A 16139-nucleotide genomic window follows, 5' to 3' on the forward strand; every position below is an offset into this window, starting at 1 on the left:
CCCTCATGCACTGTTGGTGGGAATGCAAATTTGTGCAGTCACTATGAGAAACAGTATAGACATTCTTCAAAAAATAAAAAATAGAATTACCATATGATCCAGTAATTGTACTACTGGATATTTATCCAAAGAAAACAAAAACTCTAATTCAAAAAGATATATGCACCCCTGTGTTTATTGCAGCAGTATTTACAATAGCCATGATATGGAAGCAACCCAAGTGTCCATCGATAGATGAACGGATTAAGAAGATGTGGTACAGACTTCCAGGGGAGATAGTGGAGTAGGAGGACCCTAAGTTAACCTCATCCCATGGATACAACTAGATAACACCACATCAGTGTAAATAAACCAGAAAACAACACACAGACTGGCAGAACTGACTCTCCACAGGTGAAAGTAGAGAAAAGACCACATAGAAGAGAGTAGGAAGGGTGGAGACATGGTTGGGGCCTCAATGGACCCATGGGATTGTTCACAGTAGTGAGGAACATAGAGATGAGGGAATAGACCCTCACACCAAGCACCCCAGGCATGAGGAACCTGCATGGGAAAGACAAATTCCCATAACATTTGGCTTTGAAAACCAGAGGGGCCTGGCTTCATGAGTTCTTACAATTGGGCTTAGTATCTGAAACTTTAAAAATCAGTGGATGGGTTCTGGGAGAGCAATGGAAAACTGAACCCCATCCTTAAAGAGACTGCATGACAAAAAGCCCCTCAAACATAAAGAATAGAAGCAGCAGTTTGAAAAACACCTGGGCATCCAAATCGGCAAGGAAGAAGTCAAACATTCACTATTTGCAGATGATATGATACTCTATGTAGAAAACCCAAAAGACTCCACCAAATATTACTAGAACTAATACATGAATTTAGCAAAGTTGCAGGATATAAAATCAATGTGCGGAAACCTGTTGCATTTCTATATACCGATAATGAAGCAGCAGAAAAGGAAACCAAGGAATCGATCCCATTTGCAATTGCACCCAAAACAATAGGATACCTAGGAATACCTAACTAAAGAGGTAAATACCTAACTAAAGAGGTAAAAGATCTATACTCTGAAAACTATAGAACACTTATGAAAGAAATTGAAGAGGACACAAAAAAATGGAAAAGTATTCCATGCTCATGGATTGGAAGAACAAATATTGTTAAAATATCTATATTACCCAAAGCAATCTACACATTTAATTCAATCCCCATCAAAATACCACCAACATTTTTCACAGAACTAGAACAATCAATCCTAAAATTTGTATGGAACCACAGAAGACCCCGAATAGCCAAAGCAGTTCTGAAAAAGAAAAATAAAATTGGAGGCATCATAGTTCTGGATTTCAAGCTATATCACAAAGCTGTAGTCATCAAGACAGTATGGTACTGGCACAAAAACAGACACAAAGATCAATGAAATAGAATGGAGAAACCAGAAATGGACCCACAACTTTATGGTCGACTACTCTTTGACAAAGGAGGAAAGAATATCCACTGGAAAAAAAGTCTCTTCAATAAATCGTGTTGGGAAAACTGGACAGCAACTTGCAGAAGAATGAAACTGGTCTACTTTCTTCGCCATACACAAAAATAAACTCAAAATGTTTGAAAGACCTAAATGTGAGACAGGAAACCATCAAAACCCTAGAGGAGAACACAGGCAGCAACCTCTTTGACATTGTCCGTAGCAACTTCTTACTAGACACATCACTGGAAGCAAGGGAAACAAAGGAAACATGAACTATTGGGACTTCGTCAAGATAAAACGAGCAAAAGCAACAATCCACAAAAACTAAGAGGCAGCCTACTGAATGGGAGAAGATATTTGCAAATGACATATCTGATAAACGTTGAGTATCTAGGATCTTTCATAAAGAACTTATCAAACTCAACACCCAAAGAACAAATAACCCAGTTAAGAAATGGGCAGAAGACATGAATAGACACTTTTGCAAAGAAGACATCCAGATGGCCAACAGACACATGAAAAGATGCTCAAGGTCACTCATCGTCACGGAAATACAAATCAAACCCACAATGAGATATCACCTCATACCTGTCAGAATGGCTAAAATTAACAACACAAGAAACAACAGGTGTTGGTGAGGATGCAGAGAAAGGGGAACACTCTTGTACTGTTGATGGGAATGCAAAGTGGTGTAGCCACTCTGGAGAACAGTTTGGAGGTTCCTCAAAAAGTTAAAAATAGAGCTATTCTATGATCCAGAAATTGCACTACTAGGTACTTACCCCAAGGATACAAAAATACAGATTCAAAGGGGTACATGCACCCCAATGTTTATAATAACAGCATTATCAACAATAGCCAAACTATGGAGAGAGCTCAAATGTCCATTGACTGAGAATGGATAAAGAAGATGTGGTGTGTATATATATATGCAATGGGATATTACTCAGCCATCAAAAAAATGAAATCTTGCCATTTGCAACAACGTGGATGGAGCTAGAGTGTATTATGCTAAGTGAAATAAGTTAGTCAGAGAAAGATAAATACCATATGATCTCACTCGTATGTGGAATTTAAGAAAGAAAACAGATGAACATATGGGAAGGGGTAAAAAATGAGAGAGGGAAACAACCCATAAAAGACTCTTAACAATAAAGAACAAACTGAGGGTTGATGGAGGGAGGTGGGTGGGGGATGGGCATTTCCATACACTAATAATTAATTAATAGAGTAATTAAGAAAAAAATCCCATTTACACAATTGTACCAAAATAATAAAATACCTAGGAATAAACTTACCCAAGGAGGTGAAAGACCTGTACTCTGAAAACTATTGAAGATGACACAAACAAATGGAAAGATATTCCATGCTCATGGATTGGAAGAACAAATATTGTTAACATGTCCAGACTAGCCAAAGTAATCTATAGATTTAAGGCAATTCCTATCAAAATACTAGCAGCATTTTTCACAGAACTAGAATAATCCTAAAATTTGTATGAAACCACAAAAGGCCCTGAAGAGCCAAAGCAATCCTGAAAAGGAACAAAACTGGACGTATCACAGTCCCAGATATCAAGATAGACTACAAAGCCATAGTAATCAAAACAGTATGGTACTGGCACGAAAACAGACACATCAATCAACAGAACAGAATAGAGAGCCCAGAAATAACCCATGATTATATGGTCAGTTGAACTGTGACAAAGACGGCAAGAACATGCAATGGGAAAAAGACAGTCTCTTCAACCAGTGGTGTTGGGATAACTGGACAGCAATATGCAAAACAATGAAACTGGCCCACTTTTTTATACCATATACAAAAATAAGCTCCGAATGGATTAAAACCCTAAATGTGAGACCTGAAACCATAAAATTTCTAGAAAAGAGCACAGGTAGTAATTTCTCTTAACATTGGCTTTAGCAACATTTTTCTACATTTGTCTTCAGGCAAGGAAAACAAAAGCAAAAATCAACTATTGGGACTACCTGAAAATAAAAGGCTTTTATACAGCAAAGGAAACCATCAACAAAACTAAAAGACCACCTACTGAAGGGACATTTATGAATGACATACCAATAAAGGATTAGTATCCAAAATATTAAAGAATTTACACAACTCAACACCAAAAAACCCCAAATAATACAATTAAATAATGGGCAGAAACCATGAACAGACATTTCTCCAAAGACATCCAGACGGCCAGCAGACACATGAACAGATGCTCAACATCACTCATTGTCAGCGAGACGCAGATCGAAACCACAATGAGATACCACCTCACACCTGTCAGAATGGTTAAAATAAAAAACACAAGAAATGAATGTCGGTGAGAATGTGGAGAAAAAGGAACCCTCGTACACTGTTGGTGGGAATGCAAATTGGTGCAGCCACTGTGGATAATAGTATGGAGGTTCCTCAAAAAATTAAAAATACAATTACCCTATGATCCAGTAATTCCACTACTGGTTATTTACCCAAAGAAAACAAAACCCCTAATTTGAAAAGATATATGCATCCCTGTGTTTACTGAAGCATTATTTACAAGCCAAATTATGGAAGCAGCCCAAGTGCCCATCAATAGATAAATGGATAAAGATATGGTGAGTGAGTGAGTGTGTGTGTGTGTGTGTGTGTGTGTGTGTAATATTACTCAGCCATAATAAAGAATGGACTCTTCTACCAATCTAGAGGGTATAATGGATGGATCTAGATGGTATAATGCTAAGTGAAATCAGTCAGGGAAAGACAAATACCATTTGATTTCACTCATATGTGGAATTTAAGAAACAAAACAAATGAACAAAGAAAAAAAGAGACAAACCAAAAAACAGACTCATAACTATGGAAAACAAACTAAGGGTTACCAGACAGGAGGTGGGTGGGGGGATGGGTGAAATAGGTGAAGGGGATTAAGAGCACACTTATCGTGATGAGCACTGAGTAATGTACAGAATTGTTGAATCATACTGTACACCCAAGACTAAGACAACACTGTATGTTACAGTTTTTAAAACTAAGAATTAAAAAAAAAACCCTCAAAGTTTGAAAAAAACCTTAGAATTAAAAAAAAAACCCTTTAAAACCTTAATGGTTTTAAATGGACAGTCAATTCAATAGGTCAGTTTTTTTCTCTTGCAATATTGTTCATCTATATCAGAGAAATGTAAGATTTTCCTTAGTTCTAATATATAGGATTTAGCTTTAAAATGATTAACAAGGTATTTTCCTAACTAAATACCATGTCTGTGTTTGAGATCCTATTTCTTAAAGACATGCTAAAATATTTTACTTAGAAACGAGAAAAGACTTAAACATATTCTTCTGGCAGAAACTCAGACAGTGAAGTCCAGTTTGATGGTGCTTATAAATTAAAACCGTGCGTGAAGTTTGACACCACTGAGTTCTGAGGCACAGACCAAAGGGAAGGAAAACATGATGGAACATTACCAGATCCCCCAGGGCTATAGGCCAAAGGTGGGCAAACTAGGAGCTATGGGGCAAATCCAGCCATGTCCATTTGATTTCCTGTTGTCTATGGTTGCTTTCAAGCTACAGCTGCAAAGCTGAGACCCTATGGCCTGCAAAGCTGAAAATATTTACTACTGATGATGCTCGGGGGTTGCTAGCCCAGACTATGGCACCTTGGCATATTAAGTTTCTTAAGCTCAAGGAGTTTGAGAAAACAACAAAAGAAGGAAGATCATTCTAAACCCCTCTGCCCTTCTGCCCTGAATGCAGAAGATAAATCTCTCATGTGAAAGATAATCTCCCCCTGTAGAGAAGGAAGGGACTGGTCCTTACCACCAAAGAGGGAATTTAGGACCAAAAAGTCTTTATAAACAAACCTCGCTAATTCTTCAGCATTTACTACCCTAGCCCAAATCCCTGCGCCTTGTCAATTCTTCACAGGTTCATTGTTTCTTTGTCTAAAAGCTATAAAAGCTTTCTGCTCTGGTCTTGTCTCTGGGTCTTCATCCTTTTGTGAAGGCTCCCATGGACATGTAAAAATTCAATAACATGTGTATACTTTTGTCCTGCTACTCTGTTGTAAGTCAGTTTAATTCTTAGGATCCGCCAGAGACCCGAAAAGGGTAAGGAGGATTTTTCTCTCCCCTACACTATCTGATCCTAGACAGAAGATTTGTTCAACCCTTCAGTAGGCGATCAAACCAAAGCAAGCTAATGCATTTTGACAGGGTAAGGAATTTCAGTGCCTCATTCCCAAAAGCTTCCCCAGCCCCTCTCTGGGTGTGTCTAGGGAGAGCTGAATACAGGACAGGTGCACCCTCGCTCGGGGCCAGTGAGAAGACACACGTTTCAACATTTCCCTGAAGATCCTGAGCTGAAGGAGGGATACAGTCAGTGGTCTCTGAAAATTCAAGATGCACCTGACCCACTTGTTTTCAATGCAGTTCTGAGTCTTCCATTAGAACTTGACTTAGGCAACAGCTATGGCCACTAGCTGACCTTCCCGCTAGCTGCCGTCATTCCTCTATCTAGGATGGAGCGGACCAAAGCCAGCCACCCAAACTCCTCCTCTCCTCCCATCGGTGACTGCGTCATCACCTCCCTACCTCCAGCTATGTTCATTAGAACCCTTGTAGAAAAAAAAATCTTTTTTCAAGAAAGCCCTATCAAATCCATAAAAGTTTAGGAAGTCCCGACAAGAATAGCAGGCACAGTGTCTGGCCAACGTGAAGTGCTCAAGTATGTGTTTAACAAGTGAAACAGATGACACATACACCAGCTGCTCATACTTTTCACCACCAACAGGCCTCCAGCTCGCCCAGGATTAGTCCTCACCGAAAGGCAGCGCAAGGCGGCAGCAGACCCGTGGAACGAATCAGGCAGCTCGCAGCGCTCTCGGGGGCCCTGTCCTCCCCTCGGAGTCTCTGCTGCTTCTCAGGTCCCTTCCTGGGTCCTGCCTCACTGGCCTGCTTCCGTTTCTGTGGCCTTTCCCAAGAAGACCTAGAACCTCATCTGGCCTTCAGGCAACCTTCTCCTTGCGTTCTAGAACGTTACCTGGCTTATCCTTGATTGCTCAGAACACTCTGCTTTGCTAGGACTTCCCCCTGCCATTCTGTTCAGTTTCCTGGGGACCCCTTCGTGTCCCAGCCCTGAAGTCCGATGAAAGCAGCGGGTGAAAACCGAGGCATCCCGATACCACCCGCACTTGCACGGAGCCCTTACCCAGAAACGTCGGCGAGGGCATTTGTGATATTTTGTAAGATAGGCTCGTCTCTGCTTTCCGGGCTCTACCTATTACAGTTATTATGAATCATTAACTAAACTCCTGACGAGCTGGCCCCACCCTCCAGCCCGCCCCTTCCTTTTTCAGGCCCTTCAGGGCTCCAGGCTAGCGTTCAGTTCTTTCTTCTTCCAGCCCTGGCTGCTTGGATCTCCGGCTTCCTTCTCGCTAAGATTATTATAATTGGTGAGCGGCTCAAAGACATTCAGATGTACCTGGTGACACGCAGACTCTCTGAGGATTCATTTTTCTCAGCTAGGTTTATTAATAGGTGCAGGCTTGACGTTACCTGAAACGAGTTTTTTTAACTGCACAAAGAAATGTTCGTTTTTGTTCTTCACGGAAGGAAGTAGGGCAAATATCAAGGCCTGATGTTTTACCCTTCATCAAAAAAAATTCTTTTAGACACTGACTCAGAGCCTCTTAAGTCCACCAGAATTCATCCCCACAGTCGAGGGGAAACGTGCCAGTGAGTCCGGGCCAGGGTAACTCAAGCACACAGAGGGCCAAATGTGGCTTGATGGCCTCATTAAAAAAAAATGACCCCCATGGGAGTTTTGTCGGAATTTGGGGTACAGGAAAGAAGCCAGCTCTAGTGAATATATTAACAATTTTTTAAAAATTGTTTAACAAACATGTAGAAAGCAACTTGCCAGTCAAAACTCCGACTCAAATGATCCTCCTTGCTGACATACGGCACAGACTTAATGGAACAGATCAGATAAATAATATAATGATGGCAAATTCCATGTGTTTATAATTGTGCCTTTGATCTATACAGTGTGAAGTGCTTTGCCAACATCAGCTCACTGATCTTCCTCACCACCTTCTGTGACATGTATGGGGCTGCTTTTATCCCCTCACTTCACTGAGCCGCTAAGAAGTAGAATGTCTAAAGTCATCAGCTTGTTATGATGAAGCTAAGAAAAGATCCTGCCACCCGTGAGTCCTGTCTAGTTCAGTTTCCCGACTATTAAGACTCAGCCTCTTCACCAGGGATTCAACAAGCAGCTTAGCTCCTGGCTTCTGCCCCTCTCCCAACAGACGGCTACAGGTACAGGCAGGGGGCATGGGAAAACTTCACTCTGATCTGACCTTAATTTTCATGCACCACATCACGGTTTTGGGTTCGTTTTCTCCACCATTCAGCATTATCAGTCAGCTTCTCGAATGCCCGAGAAAGAGACTGGGCAGTGCCCCCAGTCCTTGTGCGTATAGTTGTGCTTTTGTTGTTGTGTTATCTGGAGTCTCTATGAGAACAGAAGCTGCTCAAGTATGAGAAAATCATAAAAACAGACAGTAATTGCACAGCGGTGTGCCTTTATATTAACAGTGCTGAGCTCGCCGCCGGAAAGACGCTGGCCTGCGGGGAGACTGGCTAAGCTTCTTTGGGTGCGTTCCAACAGAGGCCATAAAGGCGGCCAGATACAGCCTGTTCTGCTCAGTCAAGGATTCTGGAGTATGCAAATGTTGCTCATCAGAATAACCTTAGTTACCTAAAATTTTCTATTTCTTCATTTTTCTCTGAAAGCTTTCTTTCAAGTTCTGCTTTAGCCTCCAAGAGTTCAAGCTGGAAGCGAAGAATCTTGCTTTCATTACGTTCCAGAGCTCCCTGAAATACATAAATTAGAAGTACTAAGTTAAATCTACTTTTTGGACACAAAATTTTATTTCCCCCCAAATGTGTGTCACTATCGTAGCTCTCTCTGCAGTCGCTGGGAGAGCTCTAAGTTCAAATCAGGTCCCTGAAGATTGGAACAGGATGAGAGACAAGTGACTGCTTTTGTTTGTCATGTCACTTACAGCTTTGACATCCCCGGGGCTCTCTGCTGTCGTGCAGGAACTAGAATTCTAAAGCATTTTTTAAAATAGAAAATTTCAATCTTGTCTGTGACTATATTTAAACTTCTTAATTTATTACTCTTGACTTTGCTTAATATAGTTCATCTTCAGGATGAATCAATAAATGGATCAAAGCTAGAACAAGGAAAGTGATAACTCCTACTTGGAATCTTTCATTTAATTCTGGGCATCACAGAGGAATACAGAAAAAGTTGAAAGCATTCAGAGAGCAGGAAACAGGCTAGTATCCAAATATTGTCAAAAGAAGAACAATAAAGGAATTTAGGATGTACCTGACACATAACCCTCGGTGTGAGCCTTCATCACCATAATTATTACTACTACTTCAAATGGATTGCTTTGACAGCTAGGGAAATCTCCTGCCCCTTTGAGTATTTAAATATAGGCAAGGCAATTACTGCCAGGGATGTTATAAAGGTGATTCAAGTTTAAAAGTGTAGCTTTGATTAAATCTTTAAAGCCTATTCCAAAGACACAATTTATACAGAAGTAGAAACAAACGAAATATTTGGACGATACTGAGGAAGATGTTTATAAAGGGCACAAGGTGCGACAACAATCTACTGGTCAGTTAACAACTGGCAGATAGTCCTGAGGGCAGGAGTAATTTTTATAGCCTTTTCTAGGTGTTCTTACCACATACAAACAAAAGTAAAAAGTAAAACCGAGTAGCAATTTCAAGATAAAAATAAGAAAGATGTTAGGAATTTTAATATGTCTTAAGGCCTTGCTGCTGTTCGCTGAACACTACCTTCAATATAAAAGAAAATAAATCAAAAACCAATGCTGGGAGAGCAATTTCCTGCAAGGAAATGGTGCCCTTCCTTCAGGGGGAAACTGTCACCTCTCACCCTCCAGAATCCGCAGAGAAACTGAATCTTTGGAGAGGGTGACCTGGGAAAATTTGAGTTTTGTGGCCTCAAAACTAATGTGATAAAGTTTCTCATAAAGGCTCACCCAGGAAAACAAATAACCCAATTTTGCAAATACATGTCCAAGTTGATGAAGTATTTATGGATGCTGCAAAAGACGAAACTTGAGAAAATGCAAATAGAATATCATGCCATCTAGTGGTGGTAAGTGGTATGAGTGCTGTGGCCTTACTCTTTGCCTGTGACCTGCTAGTCGATTTCATACACGAAATGCATATGTTATGTGGGACTTAAATTGCCCCCCACCCAATCATATCTCTCACTGGCTCATCACAGTGCTTGAAATTTCTACTTCTTTAGGTTAGGGTGGTGGCTTTAGAAAGTCCCTAGCCAGGATGGCCAGAGAACCAAAGGGAACAAGTAAATGAAACAAAGCTCGCCGACTTTACAAGGACCAGCCTTGTTAGGTGACACTACCAACGGAAAGAGTTCTACATAAAATGTAGAAGACCTCAGGAAAACAATTATGCATAAAAAGGCAAGAGCTGTGTCAAAAGCCATCCACTTGACAACGCTATTCACAGGGCACTATGGACACGTCTCTCGTGTGGCAGGTTTCTTACGGAAGTGTAGTGATAAGATGAGTTTAACAGACGCTGCTTGGCATGGAGCAGTCCCTTGGGGTCTAATTTTCTGTGATCATACCTTCCAAAAGGCTCTGTTTAACATGGACCGTTTTGCCTTTTAAAAATCATTTTCTTGGAGAAGGAAGGGAAGAATGAAGGGGGGTTAAACAGAAGGGGGAATGAACCATGAGAGACTATGGACTGTGGGAAACAAACTGAGGGCTTCAGAGGGGAGGGGGGTGGGGGACTGGGATAGACTGGTGATGGGTAGTAAGGAGGGCACATATTGCAGGGTGCACTGGGTGTTATACGCAAGTAATGAATCATTGAACTTTACATCAAAAACTAAGGATATACTGTATGGTGACTAACATAATAAAAAATTATAATAAAAAAAAGTAAAAAAAAAAATAATAATAATTTTCTTGGGTTGCCAGGGTGGCTCAGCCGGTTAAGTGTCTGCCTTTAGCTCCCCAGGTCGTGATCTTGGGATCCTGGGATCAAGCCCCACATCAGGCTCCCTGCTCAGTGGGGAGTCTGCTTCTCCAACTCCCCCCTGCTTGTGCTCTCTCTTGCTATCTCTCTTTCTCAAATAAATAAATAAAATCTTTTTAAAAAATCATTTTCTCAGTTGGAGGGTAAGTGGCGGGGGCTGCATTTTAAGTCCTGGGTGCTTAGTCTCAGGGAGGCTCAAGAAGATGAAACTCAGCTGTGAGAAAAGAGGCTTTGCAGGACATGTTAACTGCTTAGTGACCGAGACGGATGACTCCTTTCAGTTCACCCTCTTTGGCAAAAAGTCTTCTCAGGGGCTCTTTCAATCACTAGCACATTCCCAGGGGTGAGGTCGGAGATTGTGCCTGAACTTTTAATCCATAACACTCAAATGGTCCTGTCAAACAATCTGTAAAAAGATGAGCTTTCAGGACAAATGTTTAACAACATCACTTTAAATCTCATTTTTAAAACTCAAGTTTTTTTGGGGGGAAAACTATTTTGAGTGACTCCTTTCTAAAGAGCGGAGGTGGTATAAGGATTTATTCATTTAGCATTCACCAGATATTTGCTGCACCTCTGCTACACACCAGCCAGTGTTCTAGGCCGGGGCTTCTCAGCTGTTGGCATGAATACGGACCACTGAAGGACCGCGTTAAAAATGCAGATTCTGATTCAACAGAGCTGGGGAGAAGGCTGAGGGTCCGCATTTCTCACAAGCTCCAGGACAACGCAACTCCAAGCAGCTGACCCGTGGGCCACGTTTTGAATAGTGAGGGTCTAGGCCAGGGGGATAAATTGATCAACAAGATAGACGTGGTTCCTTTTTCTCATCGCACTTGGTAGACTTATATCCGTGATTGCTTATCCTGCCCTCTGAGCCTCAGTGTCACTTGTGAAATGGGACAACAGTTTGCTAGGGTGATTCCATAAGGTAATGTACATCAAGCCCTGGGCCTAGTCCCTAGCACGGAGTTAACACTTGAGGAAGGGTCATTTTGGTGCTGCTGCTGCTGCTGCTGCTATTTTTACTGGAATGCAGAACCTTCTGCTTTGTCACAATGACAAAAACCTTCTTTGCTCCCTGGACGGAATACCTCTGCTTCTTCCAGTGCCGCCTGGACTTCAGTCTTCTCTTGCTCTACCTGTTTCTTGGCCTTCTCCATTTCACTTAGGTTCCTCTTTCCTTCTCTCACCTGATTTGTCAGATTAGAAATCTCTTCTGGAGAAGGAAGAAAAGCAAAGTTAGTGAAAGGAACCAGTGTCCAACCAATGACATCAGGTACGTCAGACAGTTTCCCAGGGACCACGGTCACACCATCCTTGGAAACTTGATGGCAAGGCCACCAGTGGCACCTATGGGACCCTTGTTTGGATTAGAAAAAGTCACTCTTTCTTCAGCTTATTCTTTTGCCACCCGCCAGAAAGTTGCTTACTACCACTGGAGAGGACGGTGCTTCTCAGGGTACTGAGCACTGAACAACCTGTACAACTTTACATGGCGGGCCTTCTTGTCAGAGCCATGTCAGATTCCACCTGCCTTAAGGCCTTGCTGCTGTTCCCTCAACACTACCTTCAGTATAAAAGAAAATAAATCAAAAACCAATGCTTGAAGAGAAATTTCTTGCAAGGAATCCCTACACCTCCAGGAATCCCTACACTTCCAGGAATCCCTACACTTCCAGCAATCCCTACACTTCTGATGTAAGTGCTTAGCTTTTGACAACCGTGGCTGCCATTCTGTCCACTGCCACTCAACACCAGGATGGGAGCTGAAAGCATAAGCTGATGTGTGAGCCCAGATTGACCAAAGAATCCAAAGGAGGTCAAGAACTTGAGGGTTTGTTGTTAGCTTCTCATGAACACAAGTCTTTGACAAAAAAAGGCATCCAGCAGCGACAAAATCTCCACTGTTAAGTATTGTTACTGTCAGTTCTGCCTCTTCATGAAAGAAGCTTCTAGTAACTAAGAGGTGTGGAGTAGGGCCCAGTAGCTCCAGGAATTACCCACTGTCCAGTTGTGGTAGAAGGAGCTCGAGAGCTTGCCTGCTCCCCTGGTTCCGAGATCCCTGGCTATGATGTGCTGTGACAGAATTTTGAAAATTTCCAACACCAAACCCTTTAGATGACAATTCTTCTGTATTGAACCCTTCTCTTACAAGCCCTCTCCAGAAGAGCAGTTCCCCAAAGAAAACTCAGGGCAGTGGTTCTCCACTCTGACCATACCTCAGAATCACTTAGAGAGCTTTTGAAAAAGACTTCTGCCCAAGCCCCAACCTAGACCAAGTGTGGTTCTCAGACCAGCAGTGCCAGCCTCACTGGCAATTTGTCAGAAATACAAATTCCCAGACCCCGCCCCAGACCCAGCGAATCAGAAACTCTGGGGATGGGGCCCCTGCCAACCGTTTGAACCAGGCCTCAGGTGGTTCGGAAGCAGCTGAAGTTCTCTGACCACTGTTCCAGCACCTCTCACGTGCCCAGTCTCACTGAGCATGGACTATGAAGGCCAAAAGAGAAGCAAGATCCATTTATGCCTCCAATACTAATGAACTTGCTCCCGAGGCATCTCAGGCTTTTAATGCACATCATTCGTGGTGCTGGTAGAAGGAGGCAGCACCTCAAAACGTAGCAATTCATTACGTTAGCCCAGCAGTTTCATCTCTAGGAATCTACCCCTACTGAAACAGCATCACATGTCCACAAGTATATGTCCAGAACGCATAGTATATGATTATTTATAATTGTGAAAAATGGTATCTAAACTGAATGAGGTCTAGTTAAATATGTGGTGATCATCCTTACTACAAACCACTCTACAACTATCAACAATCACGTGGCAAGCCTCCGTGTACAGACGTGCAAAGAGAATCATGAGGCATGTGGGAGGTGGCAGAGCCCGTAGGTAAGTGTGCACAGGCGGGAGTCAGGCGGCCTGGGCTCAGATCTCACGTGGGCTTTTGATCGACTGTAAATTTGGACAAGTTCTTAATCATACACGACTTCACATAATCTGCATTTTTCAGACAAAGAAGCTAACACATAAGACTGTTCTGAAGTTAAATAAGGAATGGTTATGTATACAACAGAGCCTGACACATGGTGTAGGCTACGGAAATATTTGGCAAATTAGAAAATATATCGATAAATGAAAAAATAAAAGGTGTAGAATACTGCATAATTTGGATAATACATGCATGCATATATGCCTGGGAAATCTTGGTAAGGGTATGGATGATAAAGAAATTCTTAATAGTGGCTTTCTTGACAGAGGGAACCTGGGGCTAAGGTAGGAAAATAGTCTTTTATTTTTAGAATTTAATAAAAATAATAACTGTAGTTTAAAAAAAAAGTATTAAAAATGGAAAAGTTAAAATCTGAGTGGGACCTTGACAATGCTGAGGTGTCTGCCCATGGACGACAACCTTGCCCTTGAGGCCAGGGCTCCCCCACACCTCCTTGCTCCTGCTCTGACTCCAAGCCCGGCTCAGAGTACCTTGGAGATTCTTGTTCACCCTCTGGAGGGTCTCCTGGCTCACAGCGCTCTCCTCGTAGGCGAGCCTGAGCTTGAGGAGCTCGGTGCTGAGGGCGCGGGCCTCCTTTTGAGAGGCCTCCAGCATGGCCCGTGACTCCTCCTGCTTCCGCGTCCAGTCGTCCAGGCGCTTGTGCAGGTGCTGCTGCTTCTGGTCCAGCACAGCTGCTGAGGAGCGGGCCTTCCCGAGGTCGGACCGGGTGTCCCCCAGCTCGAGCTGCAGCTGGTGCCTGGCCCTCTCCAGGGAGGCGTTTCTGGCGTTTGCCGCCCCCACGGCTTCGGCGGCCTCCTGCAACCTCATGGCCAGCTTCTTCCTGAGAAGGGGAGACCCCAGCAAATGGCAGGTGCAGCTGCAGCCCTCAGAGAGCTCACCCAGTGTGTCCTGGATGAAAACCAGTGCTTGGGTACAAAGCAGGGAGGCCCCTGAGGCTGGCTGAATGGTACCAAGCCAGAGCAGCTCACGTCTGAAAATGAGCTTTTGTGCCTAGAGAACCCAGCTGTCTGCTGACCACCATCTTCTGGCTCGTGTGTGCGATTTTCCCCTACCCTTTGCCAACCTGGTCTTGGAACTCAGGATCTCTAATCCTGTAAGCATTTGCTGAACCCTAAACCCCCTATCAGCGGCACAGACCTTATCGATGACTTCATTAAGACAGGGGAGAAAGACGAGATCGTACCGAGCACTCCACCCGCAGTCACCAGTCGTTAAAAGTTCCCAGGTACATCTCGTCTTTAAAGATGCCCTTGCTGCACTGTTTCCAAGCACCATTCTTTGGTTCTCTCCCGCTCATTCTCTCTCCCCTTATCATGTGGCCCCTAAACAGCCCAACATTCTGTCTTTTCTCTGAATTTCTTCTGCACCTCAGCGGCTCTTCTCAGATTTATATGCTCAAGTCCATCCCACTGTTATGCTCACTTCACAGGTCCCACCGCTCTCAGGGGCGACTCCAGCCCCCGCTGTTGTCCCTCCAGCCTCCTCTGAGATGGAGTGGTTTATTAGAGTGCTTCCTCCACCGCCCCCACAGCGCAGTGCCCTGAGGCTTTCTAACGGATGAAATGTGTTCTCTTGCTCTCATCTCCCGCAGGGATGCCGGCAGCCCCGTTCTTACTCGGTCATCACACTTCTTAGGTGAAAGGTACTGTGCGTACCAAAGCTCTTTCTGATCTACTCTTATTAAACAGAAAAAGATCCTCAGGAATGAACATGTGCCACACAAGTAGCCCATCAGACCAATGCGGTCATAAAGCCCCCTTTTTGGTGGAATCCTGCAAAAACCAATCTCTGCTCTGTATCCAGGAGGGATCTGCGCTCTAACAACTGCTCCCTGCTCCTTGGCTTTCCAACCGTAGTAACTTCACATCTTTGCTTCATTTTCCTTAAATGTCAAGAGATTTTTTAAAAAGATTTATTTATTTGAGAGAGAGCGAGCATGCATGCAAGTGGGGGGGAAGGGAAGAGGGAAAGGGAGAGAGAGGGAATCTCCCGCAGACTCCCCGCCAAGTACGGAGCCCTGATCCCAAGTCCCTGAGATCATGACCTGAGTCAAAACCAAGAGTCTGATGCTCAACTGACTGAGCCACCCAGGCATCCCAAGAACAGCTGCATAGTGACTATAGTTAACAATCCTGTCTTTGTATTTGAAAGTTGCTGTGAGAGTAGAGCTTTAATGGTTTCACCATAGCGACAACAAATAGAGGATGTGTTAAACTAACGACATTAAAGACTTTGCAATATGCACATATATCAAATCATCACATTGTATAACCTAAACATATTTAATGGTATACAGGAGTTTGTGGCCCAGAGGGATCTAGACTTTGTCCCAGCAAGACAATGTCAATATATATACAAATGTCAATTACATCTCAAAAAAGCTGGAGCAAAAAGGAGATCCTGATGCTTTACTCCACCTAAAACAGGGGTCTTATAAAATAATTACATGTATTTTAACTACTTTAGAAATACTCAGTTGGTACCAGAAAATAGTGATTTTACTTTGGGTGACCAAATGTGCAGAAGGACTAAGGACATGGGGCCA

At 43.1% G+C, this 16139-nt stretch overlaps 1 protein-coding gene across 1 annotated transcript in view; it reads right to left on the reverse strand.

The window, feature by feature from the left end:
* MYH15 (myosin heavy chain 15) overlaps nt 1-16139 on the reverse strand; it is a 147000-nt gene that overhangs the window by 31494 nt on the left and 99367 nt on the right. Inside the window, exons 31-33 of the mRNA XM_008706610.2 lie at nt 14065-14414; nt 11670-11794; nt 8216-8331 (exon numbers count right to left, since the gene is read on the reverse strand). Coding sequence (XP_008704832.2) covers nt 8216-8331; nt 11670-11794; nt 14065-14414 — 591 coding nt within the window. The remainder of the gene's footprint in view (nt 1-8215; nt 8332-11669; nt 11795-14064; nt 14415-16139) is intronic.

The sequence above is a fragment of the Ursus maritimus genome, unplaced genomic scaffold (assembly GCF_017311325.1).
Source record: "Ursus maritimus isolate PB19 unplaced genomic scaffold, ASM1731132v1 scaffold_4, whole genome shotgun sequence".
NCBI classification, from domain to species: Eukaryota; Metazoa; Chordata; class Mammalia; order Carnivora; family Ursidae; genus Ursus; species Ursus maritimus.